This window comes from Melospiza melodia, chromosome 12, assembly GCF_035770615.1.
Source record: "Melospiza melodia melodia isolate bMelMel2 chromosome 12, bMelMel2.pri, whole genome shotgun sequence".
In the NCBI taxonomy this organism is placed as follows: Eukaryota; Metazoa; Chordata; class Aves; order Passeriformes; family Passerellidae; genus Melospiza; species Melospiza melodia.
In genome coordinates, this window is record NC_086205.1 from 24544809 (window position 1) to 24562393 (window position 17585).

Below are 17585 nucleotides of genomic sequence, written 5' to 3' on the forward strand. Positions count from 1 at the left end.
TTGGGGCTTTGTTTTCCTTTAGTGGATAATAAGGGCCATCCAAAACAGAGTTGCTGATTTGCTTGGGTTTCATTGAAAGAGACACTACTAAAGGGAGAGGAAATCCCCAAAATGATACTCAGTGATTAAGCACATAGAATATAGGATTTCAGTGTTTGCAAATCCTTTTTTTCAAATGAACTTGTGGCACTAATCCTCTAATGGCATTATTTCTTTGGAATATATGCCGGATTAAGGAGTCACAATGAGGCAAAGTACAAAAATCCACATTAATCTCTCCCTGATGGATGCTGTGTGGGATGCAACTTAAACTATTTTGTTCCAAAATTGGTTCTGTTCCTAACCTTGCCCCAGGTCTAGACAGAGGGAAGAGTAGATATAAACAAGTGTGACACTGAGCACTTGGCAGATGGTCACAGGCCATTTAACTGGATAGAAAGGGGAAGGCGTCTATTATTTTTAAATTCCAAAAGCTAAGCCTGCCCTGTGCTGTCCGTGACATGCTGCAGGAAGCAGACACAGGGCTCTGACAGGAGCAGGACACCTGCTCAGAAATGTGTCAGGGAGGAGAGGGACAGAGCAGCAAATGGGGCATGGCTGGGCCTGGATGTTGTGATGTTCACATGTTCACAGCACAGCCTGGGCCCTTTGCAAAGTGCTGCTCATGTTTGCAGCCTAGTGCAGCCACCTCACTCTCCTTAGCCTGCTTTTTGGGGGGATAATCCTGTTAGCACCTCTTCTCTCATAGCTGATGTAAAAAAAGGTAAGGATTTGCTTTTTGGGAAGAGGAGACCATATCACTGTTTCCCTTCTGACCAAATTATGGGAATGGTGTCAGAGTGCCCTGGGGTATTGTCACTGTCATTCAGCAGCCTCAATGGTGAAAGAACCTCTGAATTGGCAGCACTATCACCTGAAATACTGATGTCAGAGCACGTGAGCTAGCCCAGACTAACCACTGTAATCAGTGCTTAACATGCTTAAAGATTTCCCCAGTTTCACAGGACAGAGATCATCAAATATTCACATTCCTCGTTCTCATTGAACTGCAGGGGGCATTGAGAAGTCTTGGGCCAGGAGAGCCCAGGACATGCTCACAAACACAGGTTGCTTGGTCTCTGCTTCATTCCCAGTCACTCTGCTGTTAAGCACAAGTAAAGAACTGTCAAATTCAGTTCTTCACCAATAGAAATACTGGGATTTTCCATTGTCTGCATAGCTGAGATGCCTGGACACCTGAATGAGCACAAATTCCTCATGTGGATACAGCTCTGTAGTGAGATGCTGATTTCAGAAACAGAGACAGGACAGCCACTTCTGGTGTCAGAAAACCCTAAAGTCAACTTGGAGATCCTTTCTGTTTGGGAATAGAAATGTGTCCTCCTTTTCTACAGAGATGGTTGATCACAATGGTTTTGTGCATTTCTAGCTGCTGTAAATGTTTCCCAGCATGGTACCTCTCATGGGCAAGAGGATTTTCCTGATGTTCACTTTTTCATCTCATCTTACCCTGTTAACTCCTTGCAGCACCCTGTGCCTCATTCCACCCTGCCTGAATCCTTTGTCTAGTTTCATTCTGAGTCAAGCTTTTCCTCAGGCTGGTGTCTGCTCAGCTGCTTGCAAAGGAATTGTTGGTTTTGTTTACCAGCTTTATCATTCCCCACCAAAATCACTCCAGTTTGCTGGTTTTGTTTACCAGCTTTATCATTTCCCACCAAAATCACTCCAGTTTGCATCTGTCTTTAGTGTATACAGACAGTGGATGGTTCCTTGTGTTTAAGGAAGTAGAAATTATATTGCACCAGGTGAGCAGGAAATGATTAGGGAAACGGAGAGTTCACCACAGGAGGGGAGAAAGGTTTGGCTGGTTTAGCCTGCAAAGGCAAGACCTCATAGAATGAAAAAGATTATCAAGGCTAAAGAGATTCAGCATAAATGGCCATGAGTAGAGTTGAGACAGAAATTGTGATGTTCACCATTGAGGAAATCAGACTTTAGGACAGACAGACTGACAAAAAAAAGGTGTACTGGAGTTTGAAGGGTACATAAGGTGTGTCTATTGATTGCATTGTAATGTTGTACCATGGTGTTGCCCAGAAGATGATTGTGACTTGTGTCTCCTGAAGTGATCCGGAGTGTCAGTCCTCCCTTTTTTGACTGAGCTGTGCCTCCAGCACTATTGCTGAGCAGTATGGACAAAAGGGGTGGGAAAACAAAGAGCTTTTCTCCAGGTACTCCTGTAATCTGATCTCTGCGGTGACTCAGCCTCTCCCAACAGCAGCTGTCTCGGGGCATGCAGTGGTTTGTGAGCAGTAGCGAAGATTTTGCTGCCACTTCCTGGTTTCTGCCTTGAGAGCCATCGAAGCTGGGACATGATCCGAGCATTTAAATGGATTTCTCAGCCCCAGGACCGGCAGACTTTGGGATAAAGTACAGAGGAATAAAGGCATCAGGAAAGAGCCAACAAACCACTTGTGCAGAGCTGCTGCTGTCAAACGGATGAAGACAGAAACTTGCGAGAGAAAACTGCACGGAAAGTTCCTATTAAGGAAAGGAGTGAGGTTTTGTTTGCGTTCCATGGCTCACTTATTCCACAAACCCTGAAAGCGCTGTAAAAACTGAAAAGTGTGAAAGGGAACCTCAGGTGTACCCATGGAAAAGACAGGTATGTTCTTTGTTTAAAATAATGCCTCTCTACAGCAGGAAATCACAGCCAGGGAAAGCAGGGCTGCTCTAGAGCTCAGTAACTGTGCATGTACATCAAGGTACATTGGCTTGTACCATTTTTGTATTTCTAAGGAATACAACTGTGACAACATATTAATGCCAGATTTTAAACATTGCCTCAACTTTTTGTGATTGTAAATGCTCTGCTCTTGAACTCTTGTATCATGGCTATGATACATGGTTGGGTGGAGGCAATGGTGGCAAATTCTCAGTGCATCTGCCATTATGAAAACAGGTAAGCAAGAGTAAACATTACTAAATTCTGATTCTAATTCACACTTATTCTGTCTGCTGATCCCCTGAAAGATGACCAGAACTGCCAGGATAGACATGAAGAGGACAACCCAAAGAGTTCCCCATTTGACTTTGTTATAAAACAATTCCAAGGAAAGAAGTGTGCTCCTGAAAAAAGGAAAGAGCCGCCTTCAGCCATCAAACAGTTCTTCAAAGGCTTTGACTTTGGGAAATCTGAAGGCAAGGACAGAAGGGAAATTGAAGAAACAGAAATAAGCAATGATGTAGCTGATGATCAGAGTGAAAAGCAAGATCCCTCTGTAGAAGGTAATGCTGGTACAATAATGAAACATATGTGTATGTGTATATATTTTAATTTCATAGAAAATCAGCTGTTTTCTTGCTAGCCAAAATCCTGTATTTGCTGTATTTTTATCCTCTAGCTAGGATTTACTTCTGATTGGAACATTATCAAGGATGTACTCTCTGATTTGATAGGTGCTAAGCAAGGAGTTAGATCCACATTGATGAGGAAGGGTAAAGCTTTTGGGTGACTTCTCTCTTGGTCTGCAATGTGAGAGTCAGTGCTGAGGTCAGCTCTGAGCAGTAGCTTGGCCTGTTGTATTTAAGATGGGTCTCTGTCCTGCTAAAGCAGTCTGAAGACAGCAGGAGCAGATGTTTCCTATCACTTAGCACTGGGCAGGGGTAGGGAAAGGGAATGGGAATCCCTCATTGATGTTATTTTGCACACACAAGGATTCTCTTTACATCCACTCCAGAGAAAATGGAACTATTTTTCAAAAGGAGGTGGAAGGTGAAGCTTAGAACCCCATCCTTTGTCCTAAGGGGTCTGGGTCAGTTTGGGGAATGATAAGAGGGCAGCTACTGAGAGTGGATTGCTATTTTCTGTGGTGTTTTTTTTTGTTTTTTTTTTTTTTTTTTTTTTTTTTGTTTGTTTTTTTTTTTTTTTGCTTTGCAAAGCTCAGAAAAGCAGGAACTACCTTACACAGATGTTGTATGAAAATGTTGGAGGACTTTTGTATTAATTTGATCTATAGTGATCCTATCAGTCAGGTTGTTGGTCCACATAGATGAAAAATAGAGCCTGCTTCATTGTCAGATTTAATTCATTTCCTAAAGTTTTCTCCTGGCAGCCTCAGGCAGGTTTTACACCTTGTGTTTATTAGCAGAGGTAACCAGGGCCCTATTTCTTTGTTGCTCAGATGGACTTTCACATCTCACTTCTGAAGCAGAGTCACCATCTGGTGAGCAGAGATTTAACCAGTTCATGGAGAAACTGGGAAAGAAACCCAGCAGCAAGAATCTGGATCTAAATAATTGTGCACTGAGTGCAGAAGATATAACAGAGTTGGGTAAATGCACATTTTGTTCAACTAATCACTTCATGTATTTCTTTAATTTTTATTTGCCTGTTCTATTATTGCCTCTCCTCCTTTCCCTTCCCTTTCTTTTTTACAGGCCATTTTAACATTTCATCTAATGGTCCCAGGTCCCTGAGAAATATTAATTAATAAATGATGTCAATTATGTAATATATATAAATATAGAAATCACCCAGGTCTGTGGAGCAGATTATTGTCCTTACACTCGAGCTACAGATAAGAAAAGTGAGGTGCAAATTGTCATTGGCTTTATAATTCTGTATTGGTTGTAGAAAACATCTCAACACTAAGACATAGTGTGTGCAGAAGCATGAAGACAGAAAAGCTTTTTCCTTTCTTTCCTTACAGCCTCTTTACTGCCATTTCTCCCAGAGCTGGAAGAGCTCAGCCTGTCCTGGAATGGTTGTGTTGGAGGCACTTTGAAAGCTCTCACTGTCCATCTTCACCACGTGAGCCTGGTAAAAGTCCTCCGACTTAACAACTGCCGGCTGACAGCTGAGGATGTCATCTCCTTAGGTACAGGACTGCATTTACATTTACTTCCAGACAGCTTGGGGCTGATGTAATCCATCTCATCTCTTCCTACATCCTACTCCTGCTGCTGCCACACTGGGCAAAGTAAACTCCTGCTGTGAAACAGTAGAAACTTGGGCTTATGGGTGACCTTACACCTTTAGGTAGCTCTGCAGAGTTCATTCCTCAGGGTGTGAAGCTTTCATACTCAGAAGGGAAGAGAATCCAGTCCTATTTGCAGGAAAGAATATTTTTAATTTGGATTGCTCTTTTTTGCCTAGAAGCAGAGTCAATCACAATAGGGTCAGTTTAGGTCTTGGAGCTGCAGAACAGGTGAATGCTCATCGTGAAAACCCCAATGGTCTTTTGGGACAAGACTTAAAACCAGAAGTGCTGCCTCAGAGCTTTATGATTTGGTGTTTTTTCAACTCTGGGAGAAATTTATTTCTCTGCTTACTTCTGTGATTGGAGTGCCTGCACTTGTCTTTCTGCAAAGTGAGAGATGGAAAGATTTTTCAGGTGGTGTTGCACACTCAGGTTCTGGCATGGAGTCACCTCTGGGCCTGGAGTTTACTCTGGAGTGGATCTGTGGTTTGTATTTAAAAAAAGGGCAGACACAATCAATTATAAATTATAAAAGTTATTGCTTATTTTGAAAGTTCTAAAATGGACCTGAGTTATAAAGCTGGGCTTTGTTTATGTCATTCATATCCAAGCCTTTTCCAGGAAAGGTTCAGAAATAAAATGACATATATGGTGGTCGATCAAAAATGAGTCGTGCAATCTCTTGGGGAGGAAATAAGCATCTCTACAAAAGCTAATGAAAATAACTGCTCTGTTTCTGATGAGTGTGAAATCTGTATTTAATTTTCTATTATTTTTTCAAATTTATTTCATTATTTTCCAAACCCTTCTCATAGATTTGGTTTTTGTTCGTTGGTGTTCTTTTTCTCCTTCTGAATTTTATTGGTTATTTTTGCAATTGATACTTTCTGCCAGGTTCTTCAATGCTGTTTCCTTCCCAGTTCAGTTTAGCTTCTGCTGGGACAGACAGAAAATTGATCACAGAACTTGAATTTCCAGACAAAATGTGATGCCCTTGACACGTGGGATAGCAGCAGTCAGTTTGCATTGATTTTGCCTGTGATTTTGAAAACAACTTGTGTATTTAGGCCAGTCCTGGCTGTGTGACCTTGTCCACATCTCTCTGCAGAAATGTGGCCTCTTGTGGACTCAGCACATCCTGCTTAGAAATCAATGTCTGAAATATAACCATAATATCAACCTATTCTATGTAGTTGCTCAGAGCTTGACTGTGAAAGGTGATAGGAAACAATTCCTGGAGTTATATTCCTTTATTTATCTTCTGGGAGGAAAATGTGCTTGGAAATCTATAGTCTTCATGTCAAACAGAAACAGGCTATGCTGCACTTCTCAACTGTAGAGCATTGCTCAGTATTCAACACTGAGGCAATAATTTAAAATAAACGCAAAAATAAGAATTAAAATGTGGCCTCTCCTCTCAAATCAAGATATTCACTTATGGAAGTAATTATTTTTCTATTATAAATCTTTTGTGAAAAATTAATTTTGAAAACCACACAGACATGAAAGGATGTTACTATTAAAATACAATTCTCAATTATTAGACTTTAGATTAAAAAAATGTATATGACACTTTGAAATTGCATTTGCATATGGTCTGATTAATTGATCTTTCTTGGGAATGAGTTTATGCAAATATGCTCTGCCTCTCTCCTCTACAAAGGAAGTTAGGAAGCTGGATTTTACAGTGGGATGTCAGTATTTCAAATAAGCACTAACACAGTTCACATTGACAGGTGTGTCAAGCCTTGAAAATGCTGATTTTTCTGAATGCAGTAAAAGTCAGTTCTGTCTGCCTTGAAATCATGGGAAAGTTAGTTTGAGTCAAAACAGTGCTCATCTTGGTTTCTTATGAATCGATTCAGAAATTCCTGTCAGAAATGAAACTTTCATGTTTCAGAAATAATTGTGAGAGGAATTCTTTCATTCCCTCCAAAATGACCTGTGGATGCAGTACAGAGGATGTTGGAAATTTGCCAAATAAAACAGAGCAGAACTCTACAGGACAGTAAATTCAGACTTGTCACTTGTATTGATTTCCCTCTAGACTGGACTTTCTGGTCCCAGCACAGGCCTAACAGCCTGACGAGGGTTTGGGAACTTGAATAAATTTCAGTTTTGTGTGCACTGTGACAACGACTTGTGATCTATGTTGCTCCTTAGACAATGTGAGATTTTACACAACATTGCTGCATAAGCAATAATTCATTTATTTAACAATTTTCCAGTCAAGACATTCATCATAAAGTAATTTGAGTATTAAGTAGCTAACCTTCCTCTTTAATATATTCCAAACCTGTATTTTGTTAGCACTGAAATTGATACATGGAATGACTCATTCTACACTTCTCTTGCAGGAGGGGCATTTGAAATTGTTTCTCAGCTTGAAGAACTGGATTTATCATGGAACAGTAACATTGGTGGTAAACTATCACTGCTGACAAAAAAACTTAAGGAAGGATGCAAATTAAAATGTCTGAAAATGACAGACTGTAACCTGACAGCAAAGGATGGAGAATCCCTTGGTATGTGTGTCCATGGAGCTGGGCTGAGGCTGGCTTCACAAAAATGAACTTATTTGACTTAGATAATGGCTGTATTGAGCTCAATGTCAATGAAAAATTTAATTTATTTCAAGCTCTACATTGTAACAGTATTTATGATGTGGAGATTTAGTGCACTTGCTTCCAAAGAAGAAAGCTGTTCTCTCTAATCATATGAGAGAGGACTGAGAAAACCTAAACCACAGTCTGGCTGCCTCAGTCGTACAGGGTTTCTGGATGTTTTGAGAGAATTTCCAACACTAATTGCTCAAAATTAATCAGCTGAATATGTAATTAGCCATGGGATTGGAAAGAAGGTCTGAGGATTGGGAATTTATGCTGAGTTGGCAACTACTGACCATCCTTCCCTTCTGTCCTCTCACCATAGCAGCTTAATCCTGTGTGGTTTTTTATCTCATTGTATGTTTTAAAAGGTGCTTGCTCAGTAAAGAGAAGCCCCATGGCTCTCATCTCCACTGCAGGAAGAGCCCCATATGTAACAGACATTCCTATGTATTTTCATTAGAAAATTTTATTTCTGTTTGTATTTCTGCTTTTTATTCCTCTGTATTTTTCTAACGGTCCCTGTATTTTTTCCACTTTTATTTTTATAAATGTTTTTTACAGATTTTTATGATTCCTACCCAGTCTTTATTTACTGCCTTGTTTAGGTAGAACAGGAACTTAGCAAGTCTAAACCACACTGACAGGCAAACCCTGACCACGTCTTCCTGTTTATCATGGTGCTGTATTTTTCTAGGGTTCATCTTGTATGTATTCTAGACAATTACCAATTCTGATTTTCTTTTCTTTTCTTTTTTTTTTTTTTTTTCCCAGCTGAACTTCTAAATGTGATCCCAGACCTCGAAGTATTAGATATCTCTATCAACAAAAACATTGGCTGCAGCATGAAGGTTATTGCTCAGGATCTGAAAAATGTTCCAGGCTTGAAAGAGTTAAACTTGCACATGTGTGGATTAAAGCAAGACAGCCTCCAGGGCTTAGGTTAGACTTTATGTTCAGAAAACTTTCATTCTGAATATATTGTACATCTGAAAACCATTTAAGAAAGGCAATGAGGTGGGATTTTGCTGATGGTTTGGCAGTATTAATGGGCAATCGTGATTTGCTGTTTGAGGATTGGTAAAAGACTCCAGGGCCTTTCAGCAGGAGCTGAATTTCTCTCCCCTGAGCTCAAGTTTGTGAAAATCAGTGGGGAGAGTCAACCTCCACACCATTTATCTGAAACACATCTCAGAGCTGTGGCTCCCTGGATGTGCTTCCTCTTTCCCCAGACGGGACACAGACAAGGACACACACGGGCCAGCTAACTTCTAACAAGCTAATCCTGCTTGCCAAAGGAAATCCAAATTCACCATTACCACTTAAAGTGTCCAGTGAAGCTACATGAAATGGTCTTGCTATCTGTGTCTCTCCCTAGTGGATGTGGCAAAACACCTGGCATTAATGAGCACATCCAGCAGTAATTTCTGCAAAAGGCTGAGGATTGACTGGATGTGGGGGATGAGCTGGCCTCACCTTCACCTGCTCTGCCAGAGAAGAATGGAGCTGCATGGACAGGGAGGCTTTGCTGCATTACTGAGTGTCTGCTGTGATTATGCACTGCAGCTTAGCCCAGGAGCTTTGCCTGCAATACCTTGTGCAAAGCTTGACGTTGAAGTAAATAAATGGCAAAGCCCTGACCTGGGCTGTTGTGGCAGCCAGTGACCAGCCTGTTCCCTTTTGCATTTCAGACACTGCTTTACAGCACCTTGCAGAGCTAAGGAAATTAGACATCTCATGTAACAGAGAGATTGGTGGTGGCTTTAAAGCTTCAACAGCTCATTTGGCCAGCTTGAAAAATCTGGAAGTCCTTGATCTTCACCAATGCTGTATCACAGAAGAGGACATGACTGTTTTGTGTAAGGACATGTTGAGGAAATTTATTAAGAATCTTGGTTTTGTCTTCTGAAAATATCTCAAAGACATAAAAGATTCTGCCTGGCAGAAGAGCTGAACTCAGTACTTTTTTTCATCAGGCAGCTCTGAAAATGCAGTGTGGGAGAGGGCTTTCGTGATCAATATGGAATGGGTTTTTGCTGAACAAAAGGAAATCTCAGTGTCTGATCCCATGTGGAACTAAGGAGCTGAATCTGCCATGATTCAGACCCACAATGGGAATGTGGGAACTGCCACCAAACACTATTATTTTTTGATAATCAGTAATTTAGGAAATATCCAGGGGCAGAGGCAGATCCCCCAGGGGTATAAGTTGGATGGATCCATGGGGGGTATGTGCATGGAAATAAAACAGCCTAAATCCCCCTTGGTGAGCTGCACACCAAGAAGAGGGTGATTTTAGGAGATCTTGCATTGCTGCTGCTGCTGTGGGCTTTCTCCAGGTCGAATTGATGCAACTATAAACACTACTATGAAGAAAAAGTCATTTCCCAATCAATTTGTGAGACAGTTTATTTCTCTCTCTCCATTATCATAACTTTGTTTCTACTCTTAACAACAAAAAATCCCATGACTCAAAGCCTATATTGCCCACATCCTATTTTCCATGACAAAGAAGATAACTTGAAGATTTGATGATGATGAAGCTTTAAGAAATAATCAGTATTAGTAATATCAATCACAATTTATTTTTAATTTATTTTATAATAAAGAATAATAACATTAAGACAAAGAAGTTTCAGTTAGCAATGAAGACATTTGGAAATTCCCTACTTCACTCAGAAAATTTCCAGGAAACCATGTTCTGACAAACTTCCACATAGTATGGAATACTTAACTTCTGAAACAGTGTTACTATTTATGGTCTAAAACATTACTCACCGAGAACTTGGGTGTAAAAACTTGGCTGGCCTTGACTTTTGGATTGATTTATAAAGAAAAGAAATTATGTCAGGCTACACAACAATTATGTCAAGCTATGCAAGTACACATTTGTTATGGATCAGTAACATTCTAATAAATATTTCATGTTTTTGTAGCCCAGGTGATACCTTTACTCTCCAATCTTCAAGAGCTGAATTTATCCTCGAATAAAAATGTAGGACTCTCATCAGAACCTCTTCTGGACAGGCTCAGGTTTTTACCAAAGCTGAGATCTGTGACCATCAGCAATTGTGGCTTAGGTGAAGAGTCCCTTTCATCACTAGGTAGGAATGTTTCTTTAAAGTGTGCCCATTCTCTGTGTATCCCTGTAGGACAAAGCATTCCCTCTCCTTTGGCTGAACTCCAAGGATCATGGTTACCTTATACCCCAGGTCCTGAGTGAAAAGCCTGTGATGAACCCACTGCTTTGTGGGACCAGGTTGCAAGGGAAGAGAATTGTATGACTTCCTCTACTGTACCTGAGGGGATGGAGCTCTTTTAGTGCTTTGTCTGATAGAGAGCTTTTATATACCCCTTAATTTTGGGGGGAAAAAGAAAAGCATTATTTTAATTAAGCTGAAATCATAGTCTGGATGTAACACTTCAGTCAGTGGGGTAAAGCTTTGACTGAGGGTATTTAACCTCAACTGCAGGTGAAAATTTCAGTAGAAACTTTCTGGGGCAGAGTTCAGCATGGGGCACTGGAGGAAATGACTGCAGGGGTGGAAAAGATATTGCACAGCTGTGAAGAAAAGTCCAATCTAACACAGGATATGTAAATTCAGCCTCTTTTACCTACTTATTGCAAATCTCTGGATTAGTGGCCTTTGATAGGTGTTCCATATGGCACATGAAATCTTAGTACAGAGGGATCTCTCAGTTACTGTGTATTGTGCACTTGTATTTCATACTATGTACTCGTGCCATTAAACCTGGAGTGAGACTTGACTGCCTCCAGCAGAAGCAGTAGCAAGCTAAGCTGGTCAGAGGTCCTTGCAGAAAGAATATTATGTTTATATCACTACAGTTATGTAAGAGTGACACCATGGAAATCAGAGCTGTCAAAAGACACAAAGCATCTCACCTTAAATAGTGAGTTCACACCAAAAATATCATCTTTAAATTGATATAAAATGGTTTAAAAGCAAGCTGTTAAATTAAATTAATTCAATGCAACAAGGCCAAGGCAATAATGCAAATAGAAAGACAAAACCCCTCTTCATAGAGTCCTGATAGATTCTATAGGCAGAGCCTTCTTATTTTCTTTTGTCTGACTTTTTTTTGGGATAAAACAATTCATTTTAAGCACAATCTGGCTGTTAGGATCTTACTTACGGGTGAATTGCAGGTGAGGTGTCTGTTGAGGCCATGTTGTTTTCTCTTAGTAAGCAGAAGTTGCTGGTCTTAATCTTTTCAGCTGAGGCTGCCCTTCACCTTCCTGAACTGCAGATATTAGACCTTTCTTGGAATAAGTGCGTTGGTGGCAACCTAAAGCTGCTTTTGGGAGGACTAAAGCTTGCAGTGGAGATTCAAGTGTTAAGACTGAGCAGCTGTAACCTGGTGGCTGAAGATTTGGCACTTCTAAGTAAGTATAACATGGTATTTACTAGCACTAAAGGAACTAGGGCGTTTAGACCACAATTCAGAAGGGGCTTGTTCCATGGGCTGAGCACGTTTTTGCATAAATCAAATGAAAACATGGAAAATACAGGAGTTATTTCTCCCACAAAGGGCTTTCATTTTTCTGTGTGTCCTGGACATGCCCAGTGGAAAAGCTGAAAAGGCTAAAAGGCAAAGAATATTTAAGCACTTTTATCTATTAAAAAAAAAAAAGGCAGCATAATTTAGAAAATGTAGGGTTTGCATCTGTTTTTTATCTCAAATATTTAAAGCTGCATCTGAGGAGTTTTATTTTGTTCAGATGCTGTTTTATGGCTCAGTACTTTGGAGAAAATGTCTGTGCTGACAGCCAGGAATACAGGCACTACCAGCTCCCAGTCATTAGGTGGGTTTCTGCAGTCAGACTACTGGGGGAGAATTAAACCAGAAATGTTTTCACCCACCTCTTAGCAGCTGCTAAGAAATACTGGAAAATGGGAACCTATAAAGGAATAAATTCTATGATCCTTTTAAACACTTGCTAATTTTATACTCATCTTTCTGAGTCTGTGGGCCTGACTCAGGTTTTGTGTCTGACATTGGCAATAGCTGTGTGACATCTGTAAGGCCCTGGAATATAAAATCTGGTGAGGTGAAGCCTAAATAATTTTGACTTCAAAAACCATCACCCTTGATGGGTGTCTCCTTTGCCAATCATATGTTAAGGACCCCTGTAGGGAATATTTGGCCCTCCCAAAGTGAGAGGTGGCTGTTGTAGTCAGTCATGCAGCCTCACCTAGTTTTGCTTTCCTCTTTCTAAATCTCCCTGAAAAGCCTGCCTCTTACAATTGGCACTTGATGTGACCACCTTCCAACTGACTCCAAGGTTTTCAGGCTGCCACACTCTTTTAACTCAGTACTTTGTTCCTTTTGAACTGCCTGTGCTTTAAATGTTGTAAACTCCTTCAGCTGTTATAAAACTATCTTTCTGATATCAGCAGCAAGTGATTTTATGTTGCTGAGGAGTTAAATCTTGCTGTTTGACTGCTGGAATGAGGTATTAAAATACCAGTTCCTTTTCTGAGAAGCTTTTAAAGCAGTTACCAGGATTTATTAATTGTGTTTGTGTCTGTCATCTCTCACAGCATCCCTGAGGCAAGATGGCCACTTGGCCAGATTGCAGAAGCTGGATTTGAGTTATAACAACACCATCTCTGATGAAGGCTGGGCTGTTTTCTGCCAAGGTTTAGGAGCATTCAAGGAACTCTCAGAGCTGGATGTGAGCCTCAGTCCATCGTCCTGCAGGGACTGTGGGCAGTGGTTTGGGGAGCTGTTGGCAGCACTGACACAGCTGCCAGCCTTGGCAGAGCTGGCCATGCAAAGATGGGCCCTTTCAGAGTGCCAGAGGAAGCAAATTGAAGGCTTTAATCAAGACAACAAAAGAAACATTCGTTTTGACTGTTGATGAAGGTTGGAGGTGTGTGGAAGGCCTTTTGGGAGCAGCACATGAACCATTATGTGTCTCAGAAGACTGCAGTTTTTAATAATTTCTTGAAATAGTTTCACAGTTATAGAAAACTGTTATTTGACCTTCTGCAACATAGATCATTCCATTTCATAATGTCCTTTCAGACTCTCTGGGCCATGCTTACACTACTCAATCTTCATGTTGTGAATATTGCCAAGGCCACAGAGCAGTGCTGGGTCAGAGGGACTTGCTGCAGGTTTGGCCATGGAGGGAAGAGCTGGGGTTTGTGTTGATGCAAGTGGGTGGGCAGTGTCAATGTGGCCTCAGGAAATACCTCTAATGTGAAAATACTTGAAACATCCATGTTTTATTTGTTAGTTTCTTCTCCCCTCAAACTTTTGTCTCTTTGTGAATTAACTAAATTGTAAGTGGGAGATTTGCTATCCATCCCAACAACTCAACATTATAGATTAGCCCAGGAAGGAGAATACAGGAGGAGCTGGTTTGCCTCTGCTCTGGCCCTTGATGCCATTTCACAGTGTAGATGAGTCCTGTGCAGAGAATCAGCATAAAATCAAGGTAAGAAACCCTTATTTGGTGTCTGTGCAAGTCTCAGGGGCAAGGAAAAACCTATGGTACATTAAATCAGACATATGTCCTGCTACTTTAACAAGAATTTTGGATACAGAGCAATCAATAAGTGCCAAATTCTGGCACAATCACTTGTGTCATGGAGCATGTTAACCCACACGTGAGCTCCAGGACTGCAGTGGGATTATTCATCTGTAAGGTATTTTAGGAAGTAAAGATATTAGATCTGCCCACTGAGTGAGGAGTCTTAGAGAAATCCTGAGGCAGCTTGAGGGATAAAGTACTGCTCAATTAGCTCTGAGCATCTCTACATGCTGCAGCAATGTCCTGGAGGAGAGGCACAACAGGATCATTCAGTGGCACCTTCCTAACTTGCTAAGGGCCCTCTCAGCAAGTTCCTCCCTGCAGATGCTGATCAATATTCAGCTTTCAGTCCATGCAACCCTTCCAACATCAGCTTTTCCCTGTTCAGGGCTACAACCAGCAGCTGAATGCTGATACCCATTGATCATTTAATCCATAATTTCATGTCAGAGTCACCCTGGACTTCCTGGTTCCACTTTCAGTTCCACTTGAAAAGTGCACTTGGCTCCCCCAGCTTTGAGAAATGTGAGTTGAACTGGAGTCTCTTGGTCAGGGGCAGCAGGGAATTGCTGTGTGGGATCCTAAACCTCTGAAATAAAGCAAAGAGCCCCTGCTTCATTTAGGGCTAAGAAGAGAGATTTTCAAGCAGTGAGTTAAACAAGGACAGTTGTTCTAATGAGGAAAAACCATCATGTCTGTTTAAGAGCATCTCGCCAACCTGTTCTAATCCACCTTTGATCCAACTGGGAAATTGATCTTTTATATGTTCTGTGAGAATTTCTCTGAATTAATCCTTTCCCTCTTGAACCTCTCTCTCCAGTTTACCTTTAATGTCCATTTTCCGTTGAAATCTTCCTAACTGAACTTAAGTTCAGTGTTGGGGTTTCTTGTTGTTTCATAGCTGGATTCCTCATTCTCAGCTCCAGAGCCCAGGACAGACCCACTGCTGGCAAATTCTCCCCTGCCCCCGATCCCCCTGCTCAGTCTTTGCCCTCTTATTATTCTGTCATGCCAGTTGTGCCACTAAAAAGCTTTTGTTCCTTTTATCACCACTACTAAAAATCTTCTTAATCTGCCAATCTGCCCAGAAATCTTTCTTCCAGTGATTTCCTCCTTGGCAGTTTCTGATTCATCCTTCTCTCTGTTCCTCTTTGCCTTCACTTAGAGTGAAAAAATTTCATCAGACATTTCCAAACAATCGAAACAGCCTCAGTTACCCAGTGAAATGGAAAATCAGAACAGAGCCGTCCCACTTTGCTGCAGTCCCAGCTCTCTCCTGCCAGTGAGCATATTAATGAGATTTCAGTATCAATCAAGAGCCAAACAGAAATGAGTCCCATGCCCTGGATGCAGATTCAGAGAGCACTACCTACAGATGGAACTCTGGTTCTGATCAACTCCCTCAGGATGCACCACCTTCCCTGAGGCAAGGGGAGGGAGAGCAGCGCTGTGGTTCTGACCTGTCAGCTGAATTGAACAAAGGCTTCTGCTCCCACCCACTCTGCATTTTGAACCTGCACAGTCTAGCTCCATGCTCTGTGTGCACTGCAGATGAAACTCAGGGGCTTAAAGTGTAGCTGAGCAGTACAGAATAAAATCTAGACAAGGACATCTTGTGTCTAGGACAAACAGCTGTCTGCCTGTCAAGTGCTGTAGAAAGACATGATTGCACAGAAATTTGGCATGCAAGAATTGTAGCAATATTATGTTTGTCATGGTTCTTTTTAATAAGGGAGTTATGATGTGTCAGGACCAGAATAATGGCAGAAATTGCATCCTGCAGACCCACTGCTTTCAAATAAGCCTCCCATACACAGACACATCCCAAATGTCACCAAGCCATGTCAGACATGAGCAGTACCACTAAGGCAGTGACAGCTTGCAGTCATTCAAAGTGCTGTAACTGCAGATTGTCAAAACATCAGTGAACGGTTTTGCCAAAGTGTGGAGATACTTTCAAACAGCTTTATACAGCTCTGTAAGACAGGATGGTAATCCAGGTCCTGGTGGGGCCTGTCTGGAATCCTGTTCCATATTTCCAAACATATTTCCAAGGTACTGATCCTTTCTGGATATAAAGTGCATAAGTAAGGTTTATAAACTCTGATGTTGTTGGGATCATTACTAAACACAGAGACAACAGGAGTTTTAAATGCTGAGCTTTGATATTATTCCTGTTCTGAGAGTTCTGGCCTGATGCTGCAGCCGGTACCTAAAGAGATTAAGAGTGCCTTCAGTCCTGCATTTGGGAGCAGCTGAAGTCCAGGGAATTTCCATGCAGCAGCTGAAAAAGATCTTGCCCCTTCTATTGTTCCTGCCTGCAATTTGCTTATGTCTTCTGGCAGAAATTTAATTCCTTTATCTTGTCCCACCTATAATCTTTCCTGGAGTATAAATGACTCCAGGAGAAAGATCTCCTTTGGAAAGATACTAAATTTATTTTCAGAAAGGTTGAGGCATTTAAAATTTTCAGTTCCTTCACCTCCACAGGTATCTAGACACAGTCATTAAAATGATATATTATGTCAATTAAATAGTAATCTTTGGAATTTTGTTTTTAGGGAAGAAATCTCCTAAGAAAATTCTGTGGAGCTGCATTACTGTTGATAGATGAACACAGAATATTCTGCTCATTAATGTCACATTATACCTCACAGTATGGTGGAAATTTTGGCAAAGACATCTGTGTTGTTTCCTGTGCTGGAAAGATTTCTTATGGGTTTAATTTTATTTCTTAGCAGAAACATTAGTCTGCTTCTTCTTTTCCTTTGTATGCACAGTGCAGCAGAGAGCAATTTAAATTAATGAAATCTGAAAGTGAGTCTTTTGCATAAATTGCTACTTCTGTAAATGTAACCTTCAAGAAGAAAACTGCACCAAAAAAAATCCTTGGGAGAAAAGCATTGCATTAAATAAAAAGGAAAGCGTATTCTGAGGCCCAAAATAAGGATATTTATGAAAACTCTTACACTAACCTAAGCCCAGGGGCGCATAATTGTTCATTATCAAATGAACAGCTAATGTTCATGGAGTTAAAGACATGAACAATATCACATCCATTTTTAAATTGCTCACTCTGTGACATATTGATTCTGTGCAAATGCAGCTCTTATTTTCCCAGTGTACGCAGAAAAAAAAGATGCAAAAAACTGCAGCAGTCCCTCCAGTCAGGATTCCATCTTTATGATTCAACACAAAGGTCAGTGTTTCCACGTTCTTGCTTTTTTCTGCCTGAATTCTGAGATGCCAGCAATAATGAGGAACCCAGGCTTGGGGTGCACTAGTGCAATGTCCCTTCTCAGTGTCGTGGGGAAAAGCGACACTTGGTTGTAATGGAGAACTTGGATTGTGCAAAAGGGAGGTATCAATGAAATATAAAGTAAAACAAAGGAACGAATACATTTTTCATAGTGCACATTCCTTTAGGAATAGCAT

The 17585-nt window shown here is 40.9% G+C and overlaps 1 protein-coding gene across 2 annotated transcripts; it reads left to right on the forward strand.

The window, feature by feature from the left end:
• Positions 1-2160: 2160 nt before the first annotated feature.
• On the forward strand, positions 2161-13677 carry LRRC31 (leucine rich repeat containing 31). Of its 2 annotated transcripts, XM_063166439.1 has the most exons (10): positions 2161-2665; positions 3034-3288; positions 4185-4334; positions 4713-4880; positions 7340-7507; positions 8363-8530; positions 9280-9447; positions 10525-10692; positions 11826-11993; positions 13153-13677. In XM_063166439.1, exons 1-10 carry the CDS (start codon positions 2653-2655, stop codon positions 13470-13472), a joined length of 1746 nt encoding a protein of 581 aa, XP_063022509.1. In that variant the 5' UTR covers positions 2161-2652; the 3' UTR covers positions 13473-13677. The 2 variants fall into 2 exon arrangements, with proteins under 2 accessions (XP_063022509.1, XP_063022510.1); XM_063166440.1 differs by lacking the exon at positions 9280-9447.
• The last annotated feature ends 3908 nt before the right edge of the window (positions 13678-17585 follow it).